Raw genomic sequence first — 18656 nt, forward strand, 5'->3', positions numbered from 1 at the left:
ATGATTAAGAAGATGAGGATGAGGATGACGGTGAGGACGATGAAGAAGATGATGAGGATGATGATGGTGATGAAGATGAGGATGATAATTATGTTAGTTTTAATCACAAATGTTAAATGTAAAATATTTGATCACATTTTCTTTGACTTTTATCATCAACAAGTTAATTGAAAAAAATATGTCTTTGTTGTTTTGTTTTCTCTTTAACAAAACTTGATGGATTTAGTTTTTCATCCATGACATTAGTTTGATGTCAAATGTAATGAAACACAGTAGTTTGTTTGTTTAAATCATCTTCTTCTGCTGCAGCACTTCACCAGTCAGAGGGAGGAGTTCGAGAGCACCCGCGAGAACATGCTGGTCTGGCTGACGGAGCTGGACCTGCAGCTCACCAACGTGGAGCACTTCTGTGAGAGTGATGTGCACCACAAGATCCAGCAGCTCAGCGTGAGTGCTCACACGCACATGCATGCACACACACGTGCACATACATGCACACAAGCACACATGCATGCACAAACACACAGACATACACGCATGCACACACTCGCACACACACCTACACACAGAGTTACATTTTTACGCACACACACACTTGCACACATTTTACTACTGAAACACACATTTTATTACTGAAACACACACATTTTATGACTGACAGACACACATTTTATTACTGACACACACACATTTTCATATACACAATTCACACTGACACACACACACACACACACACATTTTCACACCGACACACGCATGTTCTCACTGACACACACATTTTCTCACTCAAATAAACACATTTCGTCACTGACACACACACATTTCCTCACTGACACACACACATTTCCTCACTGACACACACATTGTTACAGTCCCTCACACACACACACGTGTCCCTGCAGAGCTTCCAGAGGGAGATAACTCTCAACACGGAGCGCATCGACGGCCTGATCGTCTTCGGAGAAGGTCTGATCCAGAAAAGTTCTCCAGACGACGCGGCTCTGATCGAGGAGGAGCTGGAGGAGCTGCACTCCTACTGCCAGGAGGTGTTCAGCAGACTGGTCCGCTTCCACCAGAGACTCAGCCAGCCCCCGGTGAGCTGGGACCATCATTCTGAAGCTCTCAGTGATTTATGCAGTGAAGAGAGGACTTGTCTGACAATGAAAATAAACACAAAAGATGATTTAAAATCCTGTTAAAAATCACTTTAAACATCAAGAGAATCAAAGTGTATTTTTACAAACGAATGAACAAACTGATCTCATGAACATTTCAACTTCCTCAGATCAGGGAAGAACCGGAACTCTCCGGGTTCTCCCTGGAGTCCAGCTTGGAGCTGATTGGCCGGCCGTGGCTGGGGCGGAGCCTGGGCAGCCTCCCGGCCACGCCCTCTCACCTTCTGACCTCCCCCCTGTCCCGGTCCGGGCGAGAGACCCCCGTGAGCGTGGACTCTCTGCCCCTGGAGTGGGACCACACCGGGGACGTGGGCGGGTCTTCATCACACGAGGACGAGGAGGACGAGGACGGACTTGACGACGAGGGCTCGTACTTCAGCACCTTGTCAGGTGAGCACACCACGCCAGACCTGTGAGGTCCAAACCATCACACTGGTCCAGAACCACATCCACTGGTCCAGAACCACATCCACTGGTCCAGAACCACATCATTCTGGACCAGACTCAGTCGTGTTAGACCTCGTTTTCTTTGGAATCCATGTCCAGCCTTCAGAATATTGAAAATTTAACTCTTCATTTTTGAACTGAGAAGTAACACACACACACACACATACACACACACCTACACACACAGTTTCATATTTACGCACACACCTACACACATTTTCTCACTGACACACATTTTAAGACTCACACACACACATTTTCCACTAAAACAAACCCATTTTACACTGACACACACACATTTTTACACGAAAAAAAACACATTTTCTCACTGACACACACACACATATTCACACTAAAACAAACACACTTTTACACTTACACACACACATTTTCACACTAAAACAAACACATTTTCAAACTGACAAACCCACACATTTTCACACTAAAACAAACACGTTTTCACACTAAAACACATTATCACACTAAAACAAACACATTTTCACACTAAAACACATTTTCACACTAAAACAAACACATGTTCACACTAAAACACATTTTCACACTAAAACAAACACATTTTCACACTAAAACAAACACATTTTCACACTAAAACAAACACATTTTCACACTAAAACAAACACATGTTCACACTAAAACACATTTTCACACTAAAACAAACACATTTTCACACTAAAACAAACACATTTTCACACTAAAACACATTTTCACACTAAAACAAACACATGTTCACACTAAAACACATTTTCACACTAAAACAAACACATTTTCACACTAAAACAAACACATTTTCACACTAAAACAAACACATTTTCACACTAAAACAAACACATGTTCACACTAAAACACATTTTCACACTAAAACAAACACATTTTCACACTAAAACAAACACATTTTCACACTAAAACACATTTTCACACTAAAACAAACACATTTTCACACTAAAACAAACACATGTTCACACTAAAACACATTTTCACACTAAAACAAACACATTTTCACACTAAAACAAACACATTTTCACACTAAAACACATTTTCACACTAAAACAAACACATTTTCACACTAAAACAAACACATTTTCACACTAAAACAAACACATTTTCAAACACATTTTCTTACTGTGTTCTTGACAAAAATTGACACATAGTGTTTCACATTAACATTCCATTAATTCAAAAATAAATTGACTAAAGTCTCTTTTTTTTTAATCTGTAACCTTTTTAATTCAATATAAAAATGTTGCCAACCGACCAATCAGTGGAAACATTTTTATATTGAATTAAAAACCTGCTCAAAGGTTTGAACCTCAACATCCTCACATATTCTTCAGGTCCAAGATGGCGTCCAGCCGGTGACCCAGACCCAGAGAGGGAGGACCTCCCGGTGAAGTCTGAGGCTCCGCCCACTCTGACCAGCATGCCGCTCAAACCCGCTTACGTAAGCCGGAGTAGAACCCGCAACCTCCACAGGCCACCAACGCCCTTGTGTCCACAGCTAAGTCTCACGCCTGGCTGCAGCCTGGAGGACCTCAGGCGGGTCTCGCTGGCGCTGGAGGACCGGGAGCAGCCGGAGGAGCCGGGTCTGACGGGCCTGCGGGCCTCGGAGCAGACGGCGGGTGAGTCTCGATGATGTCACGATGACGGAGGCGTCACATGACCCTCTGCGTTGACGTCTGCAGGTGTGATCGAACGCTGGGAGCTGATCCAGGCTCAGTCCAGCAACCAGCAGAACTCCCGACTGACTGACCTCGATGAGGTCACTTCCTGGCTGAAGGCTGCCGTCCCCGAGCTGGAGCGCCACCTGCAGTCAGACCCCGCCCACTTGAGCGCGCTGACGGCTGCGGCCGTGGACCTGAAGGTACCGGAGTCCTGGTGTGTAGTGGGTCGGTTCTGATGGTCCGTGTGTGCAGGAGAAGCAGCGAGATTTCTCGTACTACAAGTCCATCATGTTGTCCCTCAACCTGAGAGGTCCCAGCCAGCCGGGGCAGCAGGAGCGTCTGGCTCTGGTGAACCGGGCCTGGAGTCGCGTCTGTGCTGGACTCCAACAGTGGGATGCCAGTCTGAGGACTGGACTGCTGCACTGCAAGGTCAGGACTCGCAAACATTATGACCACCTGTCAGCTGTTGAGCTGAGTCACAGGTTTGATTCCCGTCTCTGGGCAGGACTTCCATCAGAGTCTTCACTCTCTGCTGCTGTGGCTCGATGACGCCGAGAGTCGCCGCCGCACTGTTGACATCCACCAGCTAGAGACGCCTGTTAGAGCTCTGCAACGACACCGCCTCACACTGACGGTGAAGACACACTAGTACACACCACATACACAACTACACACCACACTCGCACTAGCACACACCACATACACACTAGTCCACACCACATACACAACTACACACCACACTCACACTAGCACACACCACATACACACTAGTACACACCACATACACAACTACACACCACACACACTAGTACACACCACATACACAACTACACACCACATACACACTAGTACACACCATTCCCACACTAGTACTCAGATACAAGTACACACCACACACACTAGAACACCCATACAAGTACATATCACACACACACACAAGTACACAACACACACAGTCACTGTTGACATCCACCAGCTAGAGACGCCTGTTAGAGCTCTGCAACGACACCGCCTCACACTGACGGTGAAGACACACTAGTACACACCACATACACAACTACACACCACACTCGCACTAGCACACATCACATACACACTAGTCCACACCACATACACAACTACACACCACACTCACACTAGCACACACCACATACACACTAGTACACACCACATACACAACTACACACCACATACACACAATTACACACCATACCCACACTAGTATACAAATACAAGTACACACCACACACACACTAGTACACACCTCCATCGATCATGCTAACCGTCTCAAATGCTGCATCTGTGCCACAGGACCTACAGGGGGAGCTACAGGAGCGTCGTGTCCAGCAGGAGGCGCTGCAGGCTCTGTGGACGCAGTTGCAGCCTGAAGAGGCGGCGGACGACAGCGAAGAGTCGCAGGAGAAAATCCACGTGACTGGCAGCAAAGTGACGTCTCTGCTCACACACGTGCAGGACGACCTGCAGAAGCTGCGACAGCGTTTGGTAAAGAAAACTCTTCGTTTATGATCTTTTGTTTTTTAATAATTTAATTCAAATTTATAATGAAAAGTTAAATTGTTCTTTGTTTGTTTTTCGAATATCAAATTTTAAATATTTTCAAAATAAATTAGTGTTTGTTACGTACTTATTCCAAAAATTCAGCAATATAGTTTTAATAGTTTAATTTTGTCATCTGTAGCCTTTTAAACGTAATATAAAAATGTTGATATAATAAGGTCACCGTGAAATTGGATCAAGTAGCTCTGTGCTCTATTAGTATAGTCTGGTGACTCGATTATATGAACATTTATATATTGAATTTAAATGGCTACAAATAAAAGAATAATCAATGAAAATATATATATAGTTACATTTTTGGAATAACAATAACAAACTCAATGTAAATAAAAGAAAACATTTTGAAAATATTGATCATTGAGTTATTTAAAGAAATATATATTTACAGTTAAAGAATCTTGAATTTTTGGAATTAGAATAGAAACTATGTAAAAAAGACATTTATACATTTTACATTTAATTATTAAAATAAGATTAAACAAAAACAATATTCATTTATTTAAATTAAATATAAACATGTTGGTTTAATAGTGTCACCAAAATAGTAACTCAATCCTTCTGAAGACTCGACACACAGACATTCTGCCATATCCGTCCTCACGTCTGAGCTTCAATTCAACTTTATTCGCAGGACACCGCGAACGGCGCGTCGCCTCCTCCGTCCTTCTTCAGTCGCGTCCTCTGGGCGGCGCTGCCGCTGCACTTCCTGCTGCTCCTGCTACTCCTGCTGGCGTGTCTGCTGCCTGCGTGCCTCAGCGAGTCCGGCTGCTCCGACGCCAACAACTTCGCTCGCTCCTTCCACCTGATGCTGCGCTACACCAACGGGCCCCCGCCCACGTGATGCCACGGGCCCCCTTCAACCACCTTAACTTATTGATGACAACAAAACTACCTGCTGGAGTCACGTCCAAACATTTTTGACTCTTTAAATTTGATTTTTTTTTTTTTTTTTTTAAGCTCAAAGAAAAATCCAAAACGTGAAGCACGTACGAGTATTTTGAATACGTATATATATTTTCTAAATGGGTTCAGTAATTTTAAAAAAAACTTGACTCAAGAAACTTTCGAGATTTATTTCAAAATAAAAGTTCCAACAGTCCTTTTTTCAATTGAGGCGTGTCAACAATTTTGTTGCCGGAATTTTTACGTCGACATGTCAGTGATTTTTCACGACGAGGTTTCAGGAGAACATCACAGTATCAAAACGTAATTATGCTGAGTGAACAAAACTCAAATCCTTCAACAAACTTCCCCCCAAAAAACTTTTTTTTTTAAGTTTTGAAATAGTTGTCGGTGTTTCTGCTGATTTGGTGGATCTGGACTGAAGGTGTTCCTGCTCGGTGGAGCCAGAGGGATGTCACAAATCAAGAGCGGGATTTACGACACGGGTCAATGAGTCTCTGACCACTTTCTGTCTAAGGGTAGCTGGAGGTCGGGTTTGTTGGACGTCCTTTGAAGGATTATGTGTTACCGGGCAGACCCGGTAAGAGTTCGGAACCAGGAGGGGGGTTCTGAGTGAACGTGATTGGATCAGAATCACCTAGGCTACGTTAGCATTTCCGACCTCCTGTGTGAGTCCAACTAGCTTGAATCAAAAGTTGACTCAAAACTGCATCGGAGGACGAGACGAGTGAAGAGCAGGAGATCTGGTACCAGATCCTGATTGTCAAGAGACACGTAGAAAAATACTTGTGGAGATACGTTTTGAAAGTACAATCGAAGGTCTGTGTTCTAGTTGTGTAAACAATCAACACGTTTGCTAGAAAGTCGTCGTTTAAAATCATTGGGTTCAAAACTAGAACTAGTTTTTTGTGGTCGTCAATCTGGTTAACAAGGCAATTCTTGGGGTCTGGTTCACGAGTGAGGGAAGAATGAAGATAAACGGACGGATCTGTGTCGTCGGTCGAGAGGACTCTAATAGAGAGAAGTCACCCAGGAGAGACTTGCAGCAGAACTTCTGATCCTCAGAGAGGAGAGTCATCAAGGTTGTAATTCTCCTGGACTAGGAGGAGGTCCTGGGAAAGACCCAGCACTTGCTAGAAATAATTTGTCCCTCCCTCACTAGGATAACCTCGAAAGAGTTGCATGATGAGGAGAATTTGGTGTCTTGACTTCAGCTGCTGCCCCCTCGACCTCAGAATAGAGGCAGGATTACCTTCATTCAGAACTTCATGTACCAATGATGTCATAGCTGCTAGCAAACATGCTAAAGCGTGGCTAGCTAGCGGTCATGCGGCGAGGGGAACGACGCACCTGAAGGTGCTGGAACTAAGCTCGGATTCTTGATCAAAATATTTTTCTGATTCTGGTTTTCAAGGACGAAAATGATTATAAGGCGCAACGTAACTCTACGTTTCTCATTGGTCAGAACCAAGACCGGACTTCTACGCGTCCAGGCAGACCAGCAGGATGCGGGTCACCATCAGTAGAGGGTGGAGGGAATAATGGCACTTGAGTTGCAATACAGACAAAAAAAAAGGCAGATTAAGTGACGCGCAACACTAGGTCCAGCAGGGGGCGTCTGTGGTCACAGTGGTTCAGAACCTCCCAACAATCGGTCCAGAATTCAAAATGTCTCAATTGTTCCCTAATTTGCTTCCGAGAGAGAAACTTCCCTTGTGAGCCTCTCGCTCGGTGGCGACACCTCCTGGCGGCCCATGCGACTGTTTGCTACGGAGCTTCGACTGCCTGGTCCTGGTCGGGGGGGTCGGGCTGGGCGGCGTCGGCGGGTCGCTGCGGGAGGCGAGAGCTGTGCATGATGTGAGCGTCCAGCATCTCCAGCAGCAGGTCGTAGAGAGGAACCATGTTCTTCATCTTCATGCAGTGGAGGTGGTCCATGCCCTTGTTGCTGACACACACACACACACACACACACACACACACACACACACACACACACACACACACACACACACACACACACACACACACACACACACACACACACACACACACACACACACACACACACACACACACACACACACACACACACACACACACACACACACACACACACACAGTTGCTATGGTTATCTACCAGAGCATGCGTTACCACGGCGACGCTACCTGGCATGGCGGATGTGCGACAGCAGCATGAGCAGGTGAGCCAGGCGGGTGTACTGCTGCCTGAAGTCCAGGCCGGTCTTGGCGATGACCCAGACCAGCGCGTCCGTCACAGCCTCCAGGAGACGCAGCAGCTTGGAGCGACTCTGCAGCTCGTCGCCCCCTTGTGTCGAGCCGAGGCACATGTCTGACGCACAAACACAAGCCAGTGAACCTGATGTGTGTGTGTATTTGTGTGTACTTGAGGTTTTTTTTTTACTCATGTGGTTGTGTTGTAATTTGTGGTGCTACTTCTGTGCGTGTGTGTATTGTTTGTGTGTGTGGTGCGTACTTGTGTGTATGAGCAGTGTTAAAGTGTATGTGTGGTATTTACTAGTGTGTGTGTGTGCATGGTGTGTAATAGTGTGTGTGTGCATGGTGTGTACTTGTGTGTGTGTGTTGTGTGTACTCGAGTGTGTGTGGTGTGTACTTCTGTGTGTGTGTGTGTGGTGCGTATTTATGTGTTTTTGCGATGTGTACTTATGTGTTTTTGCGATGTGTACTTGTGTGGGTTGCGTAGTGTGTATGAGCAGTGTGTTATAGTGTATGTGTGGTGTTTACTAGTGTGAGTGTGTGTGGTGCGTACTTATGTGTTATTGCGATGTGTAATTGTGTGTGCATGGTGTGTACTTGTGTGTACTATTGTGAGTGTTTCTGGTGTGTACATGTGTGTGGTGTGTTTTTTTGTGTGTAGGTGTGGTGCATACATGCGTTTGGTGTGTGTGTGTGTGTGTGTGTGTGTGTGTGTGTGTGTGTGTGTGTGTGTGTGTGTGACGTACTGGAGTTGAGCAGGATCATGGCCTTCAAACACACGTACTCCTCTCTCTGCAGCTTCAGTTCTCTCACTCTGGACGTGGCAGCGATCAACATGTCGAAGATCTCAGCGAAGCCCTGAACACAGTTGCCCTCCTCCCTGCAACACACACACACACACACGCACACACACGCACACACAGTGGGATGACAGTTGAATGACAAGCATCTCTGTTGACGGAGCAACAGTGTAATCCTTCATCTAAGACACACATCCATCTCCGTGACCCTCCCTGGTCTCTCCGTCAACACAGAGTCTGGTTCTGCTCGAGGTTTCTGCCTTTTAAAATAACTTTTTTTTCCTCGTACATGTACACAAAAACACACACATGCGCACAAAACACACACAAAACGTACACAGACATACATAAAAAACACACACACAAAATAAAAAACAAACATGTACACACACGCATACATACAGAAGAAAGGCATACAAAAAATACAAAAAACACACACATACACAAAATAAAAACACAAAAACACACACACTAGACACGAAGTTTCTCTAAAACTGGTTCCAGGTGTTTCTCGGGCAGTACCTGCTGAGACTGAGGTCTGGAGAGAAGATGAGTTTCCCGGGATGATCCACGGACCTCCACATCAGTCCGATCATCAGGACCTCCAGCCAGCAGCACTCCAACAGGTGGACCTGGTCCAGGAGACTCAGGTCCACGAACCCTGCAGGCCAGAGGGACACGGGGATGAGAAGTGAAGACTTGCTCACGGGTTCTTCAGAGGGTTTCAAACCCTCGAGCCACACCTGGAATCTTCTTGGCCCAGCCGATCATGTGGACCAACTCCTTGTCGGCCAGGTTGGTCAGCGACATCATCACGTTGGCCTCGGTCAGCGGGCGGGTCACGTCCTTCATGAGGTAGATGTCCGGCGGCTCGGCCTCCATGATCCGCTTGATCAGCTGCTCCGAGGTCAGAGACGGAGGTCGCGGGTCGCCCGGCGTCGCGGGCAGCGGTCCCGGCATCACCTTCGGCACCGAGCTCCTGCTCTGACCCGCCGGCCTGGACACTCGCCGGCTCTGCTGGCCACGGTAGTTCCCGCGCTCCTTCCGCATCCCTGAGGAGGGAACGCCGAGTCAGCTTTTCTGGGACAGCCCGTGGGCCACATGCGGACCTCCAACAACGAACGTCCGGCCCATGGTGGCATTTAACAGAGTTTGGTCAAGAACGCACCGCACTTGGTCATCCCGGCCTCGTAGCACTTCCGCAGTCTGCAGGCCTGACAACTCTTGCGCCGGTTCTTGTCGATGGTGCACTGGTTGGTCGCCGGGCAGATGTAGTCGTTGTGACCTGGAAAAAAAAAAGATGGCCGACGTGAACGTTGGAACGTGTCCCGTACAGTCGGGGAGGTCTCACCTTGGATGCTCCTCTTGAAGAAGGCCTTGCAGCCCTCGCAGGACCAGACGCCGTAATGGTAGCCGGAGGCGTAGTCGTGGCACACGGCGCAGTAGTGCAGGTCGGTCTTCACGCCTGACGACACCACCAGCTCGTCGCTCTCCTGAGACCTCCTCCGCCAGCATCGTCCACACAATTATACACATGCTTTTATAGTAAAATACTTGAAGTCATTTTACTTTGTTGTACCTTTATTAGAGATGACAAAAATATAGATAAATATCGCTTCCCCCCCCCCCCCCCCAAGATACTGTATTGTTATTTAACAGCAATTAATCTTCTGGCCTCTAGATGGCAGCAGTTATTACTTCCTCCGCAGCTACAGGAAGTAAGTAAGTAATAGCTATTTTTAAAGCGTCTTTCTAGACCAGGTTCACAAAACATTAAATCCCATGAGATCCAGAAGATGACTGAGGACGAGGGGATACAGTCGACTCCGGCAGCATATAAAGCTCATGCTTGGATATATATTTATATATATATGATTTTTTTTTTTTTAAAACAGTATCGACTCATCAGTAAGTCAAGTACTGGTGCAATACTACAAATATACTGCTCCTATAGTATCGCAGTACATGGTATCGTCATCGTACCTTATTGACAGATTTTTCAATTTTTTTTTTTTATTCTTTCCACTGTCGATTTTCAAACATTCAACGTTTTCTCTTTGTTTAAGATAAAGGTTAAAGGCTTAATAATCCTTTGAAGTTTTTCTTTTTGACAGTTTGTTCAACGATTAACAGCTGCCGTGACCTTTGACCTACTCTGTTGTCACTTACATCACAAGAGCCAGTTCAAAGACCGACCGTATCACCGCAGATGAACCCACCTGGTCCTGGAGCCGCCGTCTCCCGGGGACATCTCGGCCCAGCGGTTCTGGCCCGGCTGGCCGTGCTGGGGCCGGGCCTGCGAGGGGTGCACGGTCAGCGGCGCGCCCATGTGTCCGTGACCGGACCAGAAGAGCGAGGGCCTCAGAGACTGGTGGACGGACGGGTGCTCGGCGATCCCGGCGCCGGCGTAGCCGAAGATGGTGGGACTGTAGAAGGGGATGGGCGTGAAGTCGTGGCCCAGCTCGGTGTACGGGGACGGGATACAGATGGGCTGACCGGGGTCCAGGGGGACCACCGGGGGGGAGGAGGCCAGGATGGGGGAGAGGACTCGGTTGCAGACTCGGCTGGAGTCCACCTCCTGGAGCTGCAGGAGCGGCTGCTCGTCCTCCAGGGGGGTGTTGGCGGCCATGACGGCGAGACAGGACGGGCCGGTGACAACACTACATCGTCGTCATTGGAGAAACTGCGATTATTATTATGATTGTCGTTATTAGAGTCGGTCCGGATACCCAACGGACTACACCAGCACCAGAACTACCTGCCCGAGCTGGAGAGGTCCAAGATGGCTGCGGAACTAGACATGTTCACACCGTCGTCATGACGACAGCGAGAGGTCCGGAGCTACAGAGCGTGGGATCGGTAGAGTCTGTGGTCCTGAGCAAGATCTGAGTCCAACCATGAGGCTCACATCCTGAGGTCCAGGACCCCGGGCAGAAGAAGAAGAAGAAGAAGCCTGGAGGAGGAGGAACAACTGTATGAATCTCAGGTGTGAGACAAAGAAGACACTTCCTGTGAAACAGCGCCACCTAGCAGCTAACTTTGTAAGAAGACAGACCCGTTCAACTCAACCATTACTTAGATCTTGTATCAGAATATTATGTTTTTTTAAACAAAATTATTTCTGGAATCATTTGATTCAATACTTTATATGTTAAAAAGGTTGAATTTGTTTTATTGAGTAAAAAAACATTTTCAACATGAATTAATCTTGTTTTACATGAAGTTTGATTTTCTACGTCCAATAATGAAATGATCATTTAAATTATAAAAATATATATATATTTTCCATTCATAGCATTTTAAATTCAATACTTTAAAATGAATATGTTGATGTGTAAGTGCCGCAAGAAAATTCCCAAAGAGTATCGACCTTGTTACTTTCGGCCAATAATGAATCATAAACATTTTATTATTGAATTTAAAAGGCTACAAATGAAAAAGTAAGGAATATAGAACGTATATTTGTGAATGGCTATTATTATGAAGTCAAACTCTTTGTGTAAATAAAACAATGGGTTGATTTTGAACATGTATTAAATTATACTTTGAAGCACTCGAGTCTCCATTATACTCAAGAACACTTGAAGGCATCACACACCTGCAGGAGTCAAACATGACCTAAAGTAACACCAGTTAACGCCCTGTTGCGATCACATGACCACGGAGCCCGAGTGTGGTGCAGCCAAATGAAAATCCAGGCTTTTATTTGGATTAAAACATTAGAGCTGGAGGGGAATTCACCGCACGTATATCATCGCTGCACAGACACAGCAACAGGATTTATGATGTTCCGTAGACAGACGCAGCTGCTAGATCAATAAACACACACACACACACACACTCGCATGGTTAATCATTGGGTGGCAGGAGTCCGTCTCTCTGGCAGAAGGTTCGGCGGATCGTAGCCGACCGTGAGAGAGAGCGTTCGGTTCTGACCCGTCAAAGATGAAACGCTGACTTGTTGACGACGTTTGTTGTGAGTCTGTGTTGTGTGGTAACACAACGCTGGAGAGCGACCTCTGCCGCATTAATTCACACGTGACGTCGTCATTACTCATGACGCGCAATCTGTGAAACGTGTTTGTATGTAGCCATGAGCGCAGCTGTAAGTAACCTTCGGACGACCACGTGACACGGAAAGATGAATTGAGGGTAGAACCCAAAACATAGTTGTGGGTTCAAGTCCCATCACGCAGTCCTTTTAAGATTAACTACAAGTTTGTGTGTGTTTGTGTGAAGTCGAGCTCCAAGATCACACATCGTGTTGGTGTTCATGCTCGTGTTCTCGTCCAACACTTAAAAAAAATGATTTTTATGAAACTTTTATTATAGTCGTGAAACGATTTTATTGATTGTGGTGTTTTTACATAGTCACGTGCCATTGGCAGAGGTATGTTGAGTTATAGTGCTTCCTGGCACGAGGTGTGTAGTTTGTTTCAAATGTGTGCGTGCATGATACGTCGTACTCTCATTGTGATCGGCCTCTGCGAACTTCAAAGATTTATCATGTCGGAGGCTCCTGGGGTGCCAAATAAAGAGCCCTGTCAGCCTAATGGAGCACTCTTTGGCAGCGAGATCAGAACTTTAATAGACTGGATCAGAATCTTGGAATCCAGCGAGAATACTAAAGCAGAGAAGTTCAAATTCTACCACCAGCATTAGGGTTTTAATTAAAGCAGATGTTATCCGAGCCTCCGTTCACCTGGAACCAGAACCAACGGCCGTTCCAAACGGGTCGGGTCGTTACTCTGTGAGGCAGAACCGGCGCCCGCATCCGATAAAGAGCCGGAGAGTTCCTCTGAACGGCTGCTGACAGACTCGCACTCTCGGCGGGATTATCAATTGGTTTACGACACCGTGACTGATGAGGCGCTAAAGTCGGGTTTACAGAACGAGGTTATAGCACCGGGTCCGATTGATGGCGCCGGATCGAGAAACACACCAGAGGCTCTACACGCACCGAGCAGCCGCCAGAATGACTTTCACCAAAGCATTAGCTAAGCTTCAGAAAGTGTGTAGAGATTATAGTTGAAGTGTTACTTCCACTGACAACAGACTTGTTTCTACAAACACAAGCTGTTCCGATACACCAGCGACTTCTCTGGTGACTGAGGAGCGAGTCCTGCAAGAACCTGGTGATTCTGAGACGATACGCATCACGATACGATGTATAACGATACTTTGAGAAAAAAAACAACTATTAACCGACATTTGTTCTTGTTAATTTTTCACAGCACTGTATGGTTTTTTTTATTTAAAAATAGATCAACAAAAATATATATATATATTTTTTTTTTTCGGTTATGTTTTAATCATACTTTTATGGTTTGTGTTCAATAAGGTAATTCGATTTTTTTAATTTTTTATTTACATTTAACAGCGGTGTTTGTTTAATTTGGTGTTGCAATGACACTTTTAGTCGCTAGATGGAAGCTGCTATTATGTCCTCCGCAGCTCAAGGAACAATAAGATTCCGACGATGACTGAGGACGAGAGGATATAGTCGACTCCAGTGGCTTTGTAAAGATGATGTTTTGACATATTTTGGATTTCAACAATGGAGTGGAACAATAAGAATATGTCAATAAAATCTAACCGAGTGTATTAAAATATATATCAGCAGAATATATAATATCGAATCGTGGCCTGAATATATATTTGTAATATTGTCAAGTACTTGACTCTGGTGTTGCAGAATTTACAGACCAAAAAGAGACCAGAAAAAACAAAAACATGACATAAATGCATTTTAATGTTTTAGTCGTGTGTTAAACCGAACACTTTCATGATCTTGCCATAAAAGACGACCATAAAAATGACGGCAGCAGATAAAATAAAAACAGTAAATTATTGTTTTACTAGTTGGTCTCTCACCAGGTCCGACCGGTTCGCGACGCCGGGTTCAGTTTGGTGACAGTTTTACCGACGGTTGACTTTTTAACTAATTTATCTGGTGGATAAATGTCAGAGATCTGGAGCTCCACGTCAGGCCTTAAATCTGAGGTATTGAGAAAACTTCTGGGCGTACGGACGTCGGATTAATAAAGTTCAGGATCGTAAATATCAACACACACACACACACACACACACACACACACACAACGCTGCACAAAGGTCGACGCACAGTAAAATGACACAAGTGTTCCCGGCGTCAAGCCAAAAGTGCATGTCTGCTACACAAAAGCTCAAGGTCGACTTGCCCCCCCCCCTCGAAACAAAGTAAAAAAAACTTCTCTGCCTCCCTAAAACGTGGACAGAGGAGGAAGTGAGAGAACGGTGGAGGGAGGACGAGTGGAAAACTGGGAATATACAATTAAAACACCGTAAAAATGTTCACAATAATTTAGTTTTTCCCTGAAGATTCAATCAATTTTCACAATCTACGCCTACAGCGGTTCCTTGAACGCACCACCCGTGCTGTGTTAAAGTGCGCGAGCAACACATGTCGTCGTGTGTTCCGATGTGTTGTTCTGGGGTGTGGATCCGTATTGTTGGTCAATGACGATAAACGCTCATGTAGCCGCAGCGCTACGGTCATCTAGTTAATGTGTTAGCTTGTTAGCGACGGCTCATAAATAACGACAACATCCACCGACGTAAATCAAAAGAAATAACAAGACAAAGGATACAAAGACTAACATAGAACAGAACATCCAGATACTTTTACTCCACTCCTGCCCCCGAACTCAGAATTGTACAATTTAATAGCCTGAGGAATGAATGAGTCCTTGAGTTTATTTGTTTATTCTAGAGTCTATTTGTTTATTCTATTGAGTCTATTAGTAGTCATCTGTAGTCAGCTACACAAACTCCATTGACTTAAACACGTTTAAATCTAACTTTTGCTTCTCATTACACTTGTTTTTACCTTTTTCTCAGTTTAAATTTGTTAATAATCAATCTGGAACTTTTACAGAATAATGTGATTGACTTTATTCCCCAAATATATATTTTTCTCAAACACAAAACTACATTTTAAACTGCTATTAAAATTATTTAGAACTTCCCTGCAGGAAATGTGGTAATTAAAAAAAAAAAAAGCATTTTATTTATAAGACTTCCGTGGAGGTTCAAGGACAGCAGAGCAGACGTGGGGTCGAGTCCCACGGATGTCGGGGGGGTGGGGGGGGGCGGAAAAGAAGTCGACTATTTACAGCGACGGAAGGAACGAGACGGAAAATGGTGGAATGAATGGAATTAAATAATGAGTCCACGTGAATAGAAATGGAAGAAAAAAAATGTCCATGATTCTCTCCACGGCACAGTTCATTCATTCACACTTGGGAACTCAATCTTGTTAATTTCTTTCTTTTTTTTAACCTCCCCCGGTGGACACTTGTTGCACCTGCAGCTTCTAAAAGTAGCATAAAAGGTCAGTCGTAGCATCGTCAACACAGATTTCCATCGACTGAAGCTTTCGATTTATGTCGACAGATTCTTTATAATCGGTTTAAGTTTTCGTGCCAAGACGTCTTCATTGGGGAAAAAATTAATAAAAAAACTCGTTTTTTACTTCGCTTTTTGGAAAGTTTGTTCTGGTGGAACACGTTAAAAAAAAACTAACTGAGCCTCTTTTTTACTTCAGGGACGAACTTTACTTACGTTATTTATGTCTTGACAACAGAAGAGTTTGGTTTTTAACGTTCCATCGGCTGATTCTGTGTTTCTTACCCAAGTACCATCGATTTTATGGAAAATAAATTGTATCTTTCTGTACATTTTACTTTTAAAGTCTTTTTTTTCTTTTTCTTCCTACCCTCTGTGTGAACATTGTGACGTTCATTTATGTACGTCAGATCCAATGTGAATATGGATCTGGGACCAGGTCAGAACCAGCCGTGTTGGCAACAACAACAACAAGAACTCTTCAAACAGATGTCCTGTGTTTTTGAGATATTAGGGAATTCAGAGTCAGCGGGAGAACGTTTAACGTGCACGGAGTTACACCCACAAGTGGACCAAGACCTCGGATCCTGGCAGAACCAGATCAGAACTAAAACACGTTTTGATATCATCTCCTGAAGACATTAGATTTCGATCAGAAATTAAAATGGTTTCCTAGTCATAATGAAATGCAATTAAATAAATGTATTTAAGACAATCATTTGAATTATTTTTTTTAAGATTCATACAGAGAAACATATGGTGTTTGTTTACAACGATGACAAAGATATATAATCATTGCAACAACAGCCGGCTCCAGAACCGGGTCAATAGTCGGGTTAGTTGTGTTCATGTAAACATTGCATTTATCTGGACGAGCTGATAAGAGCGAGAGAACAAAATCCTCCTTTTTCCTCATTTCCCCACTTGAAGGAGATGAAGATCTTCCTTCATGTTCAACACACCGACAAGACCAGATGAAGAATGTCACTTCGACGACGACCCAAGATGGTCCAACTATCTCATACACAACGTCAAAGTGTGTCTCGTCCATTTTTTTCTTTTTTTTTTTTTTACAAACGTTGACAACGGAGAAGAGAATCTCTTCCTTCGAGCTCTGGTTTGGTCGATGTCGCAGCTCAGTTAAACAAAGACCAGAGCCCTGAAGTGGACCAGAGCGGACTAGATCTACGAGACCCGACACCCCAGAGTCACTAAATACACAAAGGAGGAAGTCAACCTCAATCTCAAAGAGAGACAAACAGTTAAACATCATAAAAATAATTGTCGTTTATTGATCCAAGCCATCGAAACGGAAAATATTGTCAACAAGATCTGAATATATTTGCATTTAATGATCACGATAATAACAACTTAATTTACCTTATTTTTAATTATTAAATGAAACTCTTCAGTTACTTTTGGATTTATTGATCGAATTTTGGCTCCAAACATTTGAGTTTCAGTCATTTCAGTTTACATTTGTCAAAGATATTAGTTTAAAAAAAAGGAAAGAATTTAAACCTAGAATATCATTTTGTTGGCAGGTCAAGAGTTCGAAGTTTGTTTTATTATTTAAGAGTTAAATAATAGTTTGTTTTAATACAAAAATCATCTTCTTATCAAATCAAAATATATATAAAGTATTGAAGTTTGATGCTAAGAGCTAATTAGCTTCTACAGGTTTTAAATTATACGTTTTTAGTCTAAGAACAATAAATTAATAATAAAAATAATGGGGGTTTTTTTTAGACTTAAAAATCTTAATGTGTCAAGTTAAAGTCCGACAAACATCATCTAACCGTGACGACGTCACTGGTTCAACTCTCAGGTGATGTTTATGAACTAATCTGACCCAGATTATGAGATGAAACCCCGCAGGCCTCCACGCGGAACAACAACATTTGTCCAGTAACAGCCTTGAGAACCTGAGGCACCACAGCAGCGAGACAAGCTTCTCACCTGAGTCGAGCTCAAGTCAGACGCGGAGAGTTGAGGTCGAAGCTCGAGTCCAAGTTCTCCTGAAGATCACGAAGACGACTCTGTGCGAGTTCAGGCTGGGAAGTGGACGTCAAGAAGTGAGGAGTGACGGCGGCTGCATCCGGTCCGACCTTCAAAATAAAACAATCTGAATAAAAAAAAAAAAAATCATTACATAACTTCACCCTAACTAGTTTTGGTTATTTAGTGTAGTAGTATTTATTTTATTCATTTAGGTTTTTGCTACTTTCAGTAGATCTGCTTTATACATAGATATCAAATTAAATACATTATCCTTCTCTATCTATCCATCTATCTATCTATACATCTTTCATCCATCTATCCATCCATCCATCCATCCATCCATCCATCCATCCATCCATCCATCCATCCATCCATCCATCCATCCATCCATCCATCCATCCATCCATCCATCCATCCATCCATCCATCCATCCATCCATCCATCCATCCAGC

At 44.2% G+C, this 18656-nt stretch overlaps 2 protein-coding genes across 3 annotated transcripts in view; one reads left to right on the forward strand and one right to left on the reverse strand.

Moving 5' to 3' along the window:
- syne2a (spectrin repeat containing, nuclear envelope 2a) overlaps positions 1-5784 on the forward strand; it is a 63760-nt gene extending 57976 nt beyond the window's left edge. The window contains exons 65-74 of the mRNA XM_087806430.1: positions 310-447; positions 903-1094; positions 1286-1565; positions 2975-3081; positions 3139-3259; positions 3323-3501; positions 3554-3730; positions 3807-3935; positions 4613-4804; positions 5511-5784. Of these exons, the coding sequence (XP_087662556.1) occupies positions 310-447; positions 903-1094; positions 1286-1565; positions 2975-3081; positions 3139-3259; positions 3323-3501; positions 3554-3730; positions 3807-3935; positions 4613-4804; positions 5511-5720 (1725 nt within the window). The 3' untranslated portion in view covers positions 5721-5784. The remainder of the gene's footprint in view (positions 1-309; positions 448-902; positions 1095-1285; positions 1566-2974; positions 3082-3138; positions 3260-3322; positions 3502-3553; positions 3731-3806; positions 3936-4612; positions 4805-5510) is intronic.
- A 148-nt stretch (positions 5785-5932) lies between these two features.
- On the reverse strand, positions 5933-18290 carry esr2a (estrogen receptor 2a). 2 transcript variants are annotated; one of them, XM_087805494.1, is made up of 10 exons: positions 18163-18290; positions 11576-11770; positions 11037-11477; positions 10169-10317; positions 9986-10102; positions 9561-9869; positions 9340-9478; positions 8764-8897; positions 7949-8132; positions 5933-7727 (listed from the first exon to the last, which is right to left on the reverse strand). In XM_087805494.1, the coding sequence occupies exons 2-10, from the start codon at positions 11617-11619 to the stop codon at positions 7550-7552; spliced, it is 1695 nt and encodes a 564-aa protein (XP_087661620.1). In that variant the 5' UTR covers positions 11620-11770; positions 18163-18290; the 3' UTR covers positions 5933-7549. The 2 variants fall into 2 exon arrangements, with proteins under 2 accessions (XP_087661620.1, XP_087661619.1); XM_087805493.1 differs by having other exon boundaries at positions 10169-10320.
- Between the last annotated feature and the right edge of the window lie 366 nt (positions 18291-18656).

Source organism: Callionymus lyra, chromosome 13 (assembly GCF_982586985.1).
Source record: "Callionymus lyra chromosome 13, fCalLyr1.hap1.1, whole genome shotgun sequence".
Taxonomy (NCBI): Eukaryota; Metazoa; Chordata; class Actinopteri; order Syngnathiformes; family Callionymidae; genus Callionymus; species Callionymus lyra.